Consider the following 4,350-nt stretch of genomic DNA (forward strand, 5'->3'; position numbering starts at 1 on the left):
TTGCAGGAGTCGCTCCTGTGTGTCCCAAGGTTGGTGACACCCAGGGCAAAGGTGACGTGAAAAGGAAATTGAGGGTTTTCCAAGACTGGGAATTCCTTTTTAACATTGTAGGGCAAAAGAGAGAAATTTCAGGCTATAAAAGAGCTGTTGTTCTGCAGGGAGGGGGAACGGGAACCGCTTTACTGCTTTTCTCACGCTGCTTCTTCCTGTGGCCAAACCTGGGATGTGTTGCAAATGTTTGCACGTGACGCAGGAGCAAACGCTGCATCTAGATGCCCTCCCTTTTGTCCATCTCTTTTTTTTTTTTTTTTTTTGTCTGTTATGAATACTGGACTGTGACTGGGGCTGTGTGTGGTTATGCCATGATGCACCAGGAACAGGAGGGTCATATCCCACGGTGGGGCAGGATGGCATGAGATGGAGCTTTGTGGCTGTGGCGTAAGTGATGCAGAGGAACCAAACCACCATAGCCAGGGAGCACATGGCGTCATGTGAAATAATGTAGCAGTACTTGTTTGAAAAACTTAGCAGTGTATGTGAAATGTAATTTTTTGGTGGTTGTTGTTTTTTGTGGTTTGGTTTTTTTTAACTAAAAAAGTGTTTTGTTTTTTTTTTTTAAAGTGTGATGTCCAGATGACTGGAAACCAATGATGAGGTAGAAACTTTCAGACATGGAAGAAAGCTACAGAATGAGGTGTCTTGTCCTGCCTTTTTGCTCTCTCTGCCAAACTCCTGGGTTTTATTTGCCCCCCTCTCTCTCAAGAACCTGAGATGCCACTGACTTTTTCTATTGCTAAATTCTATTCAGTATCTCACAATTTTAAAGGTGTCCTGATCAAGGCCGTCTGCGCAGCAGATGAGTGGAGTCTTTTGTGCTGGAGCACTCTCACTGCCTGTTACAAAGGCTGCCTCCACCGCTATGCCAGCCAGATCCTTCTCTGTGGTCTAGAAATTGCCAAAGACATAGGTTAGTCTTCCAGTTCATGCAAATCTTGCATCCTCTCTTTAAAAAAAACTACCAAGGACAAACCCTGTCCTAAGGCTCAGAAGCATTTCTCTTCCTGCCAAATCATTTCAGATCGGGTTTTCAGAGGTGCTTAATGAAGCTAATTCAATTATAATTAAAAGTCCATAAGAATTAGGTGTCTACTTGAAGTCCCTTTTGGAAAGCCTACATCTAATAAATTACAAGGTAAACAATGGCCACTCGTTCTAATGGCATTAATCAAATACAGGCTGGCAGTCACTTGTTAAGTGGAAATATGTGGTTACAATGGGCTCATTGTAATACCACACTGCTCCATCCGCAGCTTTTATTGATGGCAAAGGTACCATGGCTGACCTACTGCAAAGCCAGATTGAAAACAATCTAAAATCCTCAGCCACTTGCATCTTTCTGGTCCGGGGAAGGAGATATTTTCTCTTGCAAAGGGCAATGGCTGTTTTCCCTGTGCCAACATTTGTGTAGGTAACTCCCCTACTTATCTTTTGGAAAGCAACACTTATATAACTGACTTAAACACAAGCTTATGTTGCCTTTTAAAACATGCTGAAGTGTGTAGGAAGAGAAGTCCCTTCCTCTGACATGCTCTGCTCCCTTGAAAGATTACTTCTCTGCAAATTTGATCCCAAACCACATTTCAGAGGTGAAATTGAAACTGGACTCTGCTTCGCTCTCACTACGTGCTGATCTCCCTGCCTGTGCTCACCTGGCTGTCCGTACTGTCCCTGCTGCCATCCCTTGACCTGGCTCTGTCCACTTCATCCTTAAAGCCCGTCTCCTCCATGGCACACAGACCCCCTCTCCCTTCCCAGGGGCCTCACTCGCACCAGGTAGGAAAGGAAAACTGCCACAGAGCTGTGTTTGGACCAAAATGTGCTGGGGTGACCAAGGTGACTGGGGTGCCTGGACACTGGTTCCGAGTTCCACCAACCATGGGGACTGCTGGGGTCCTCCAGCTCCACAACACTGTGGCCCTCTGGGGCAAAGTCACCTCTCCCCATCAGTTTTGCCATTGATTTGTGGTCCTAAAGAAATAGGCAGAAAACTCTGGATTTTCTCTTTGCTGGTAATGGTCAGGATGTTCAATGCTGTCAGTGCTCCTGTGGGCAATGGGAGGGAAAGGTCCCTTGCTTTGCTTTGTTTGCACCTGTGGGAGCTTGGTGGAGTCTCTGGGGCTCTTGGTTGGTGCTGGGTTTGTACCTGCAGCGAGTCCAGCACCTGTAACTGTGCATCAGTCTGGATTATTTTGGCCTCTGAAGGTGGTGCAAAGTGCAGCTCTTTCCAAGTCAGATGCGTGGCTCTGTGTGCTGCATTGGCTATCTGTGAGTGTGGGTGCAGCTCCCGGTGTGAGCAATCACAATTTTCCTCCACAGCTTGTGCACCAGTAGGTTCAAGACAGGCCTTTCTCCAGCTCTCCCACTGCAGCTGCTGAGTGGGCCCCGAGGCAGGGGCCAGACAGCTTGGCTCACATGGGGCCAGGAATGATCTCCCTAACAGAGGCAGTCCCATTTGACGGGGAACAGAAGTGCAACAAGAAAAGGGACCTTGGGCTGCACCCTAGGTGTTTTTCGGGGAGCTGGTTGGAGTTGAGACCTCAACTTTCATCACAATGTAATGGAAATTCAAGGTTACCTCCTTCACAGATGGCAGTGAAAGCCAACAGCAGTGAGATCTCACTCTCCTGAGTAACATCTCTTTTAAAGCTCTTCTTTTTAGAAAGAATAAATTGCACTTGCCAGGAAGAAGTCTGGAAAGGCTTGGAGTTAAAGGGACTTTGTTTTGGAAATTTACTTCAAGGCAAAATGCTTTCACAAAGAAAAATGTGTCGGGCTCCTGTCATGCCCTGACCAGTCAGACAAGTGCAATTGTTTTGTCCCTTGGACAATTAGTGTAATTGCTGCAGCTGTGATTCAGCTGTGCTCCTGTGCCAGGTCGCTTCTGGCACTGGGAGTCATCTCAAGGCCTGTACAAAGGCCTCCTCTCTCTGAGGTCCCCCCCAGAATGGCTCTGCAGAAGGACCGGCACTGCTCTTGGCAGAAGTTCGGATGCTTTTGGTCAAGGGTTTCTCTGTGCATCCGGCGATGCTGAGCACCCGCTGAGCCAAATGCCTGGTGCAGGTAGTAGCCTTGGGAAAGTACCTATTGATGGGTTTTGAAACAGAGGTAGGTTCTTATTTTCAAGCTGTCTTAGGGAAGTTTGGCCTTTACTCATGACTGAATTCAATAATGACAAAAATCCATTAAGACAAGCCCTCCCCTTAAGATGTTTGCGGCATTTTCCCTCCTGTGTCTGCTTTCTACCTCCCCCATGTCTGAGATTTGCTGTCAGCTCTCTGACACAGGAGTCTTGCACAGGCTGGGGCTGAGCAGACACAAAGACAATTACCTTCTAACACTTTGCTTTGACCATCTGAGGTATGTTACAACTTGTTTAGCCTATACTAGGATTTTACAGTATGTTCTATATTACTTAACACGAGATAAGCTATGCAGAGTGAAGCAGTGGTGATAGCACGGATAGCTAGCTATGCTAGCTTCAGCCTGGTTTTTGCAAGGACTATTATGTTGGAGGTGGTTTGTTTGAAGGGGATGTTGAAAATGCAGCTGGTTTCTCAATGCCCATTACCAGCTGCCCTTTTGCTGTGTTTGCTGCCTGCAATCATGACATCTGTCCCCAGTGCGGCAGGCAGCTCCTCTCCTTTTTACCTCCAGAGGTTTAAATTAAGAATTTGCCAGCTTATGCTCTCACCTCTCAAGTTAGGGTATTGAAGGGTAGCGTGCTCCTGGCTAACAGGAGCACAAGAGAAATGAAGCTGGTTCAGCACAAGCTTTCACACATGTTGGCAGCTAGATTAAAAGCCATTTAGGAGCTCTGGGGACATACCCCGGTTGTTAGCATAGGCATAACCCATATTTGCATGGCCATATCTGTGTCCTTGTGAGATTACAGCTTCCACGGAGCATGTGACTACAGCATGGAGTGTCTTTCTTGGCTTATCATGTTTCAAAGGATGGAGAAGGCCTTGAGTTCCCCTTGAAAATCCCAGTCTTTGTTCTTCTACCTTTCAGTGTACACTGCACCCAGAGCTCAGCCAAAGCCATAAATATACAAGTAGGAGGTATAGATAGACTTCCCTGGCCTGTCTTAATATGAGGATCTCACTATATTTAGTTGTTGTCCATTAACCTGGTTTGCAGTGGAGCAGTGATCTTAGCAGTCTTCTCTGGCATTACTTGGTACAGTAGCAGAGCAGGAGACTAGACAGCTGAGGTTGCAAAATACCTTTTTTCACTGTTGAACCATATAATAATGTTCAAAGCTGTGCTCTGACCACTGAAGCTATAAAC

The 4,350-nt window shown here is 46.6% G+C and overlaps 1 protein-coding gene across 1 annotated transcript in view; it reads right to left on the bottom strand.

The window, feature by feature from the left end:
• The window catches only part of LOC104083893 (chromosome unknown open reading frame, human C17orf64), a 7,891-nt gene extending 6,104 nt beyond the window's left edge, over positions 1-1,787 (bottom strand). Inside the window, exons 1-2 of the mRNA XM_009587549.1 lie at positions 1,710-1,787; positions 817-945 (exon numbers count right to left, since the gene is read on the bottom strand). Of these exons, the coding sequence (XP_009585844.1) occupies positions 817-945; positions 1,710-1,787 (207 nt within the window). The remainder of the gene's footprint in view (positions 1-816; positions 946-1,709) is intronic.
• Between the last annotated feature and the right edge of the window lie 2,563 nt (positions 1,788-4,350).

Source organism: Fulmarus glacialis, unplaced genomic scaffold, assembly GCF_000690835.1.
Source record: "Fulmarus glacialis isolate BGI_N327 unplaced genomic scaffold, ASM69083v1 scaffold21291, whole genome shotgun sequence".
In the NCBI taxonomy this organism is placed as follows: domain Eukaryota; kingdom Metazoa; phylum Chordata; class Aves; order Procellariiformes; family Procellariidae; genus Fulmarus; species Fulmarus glacialis.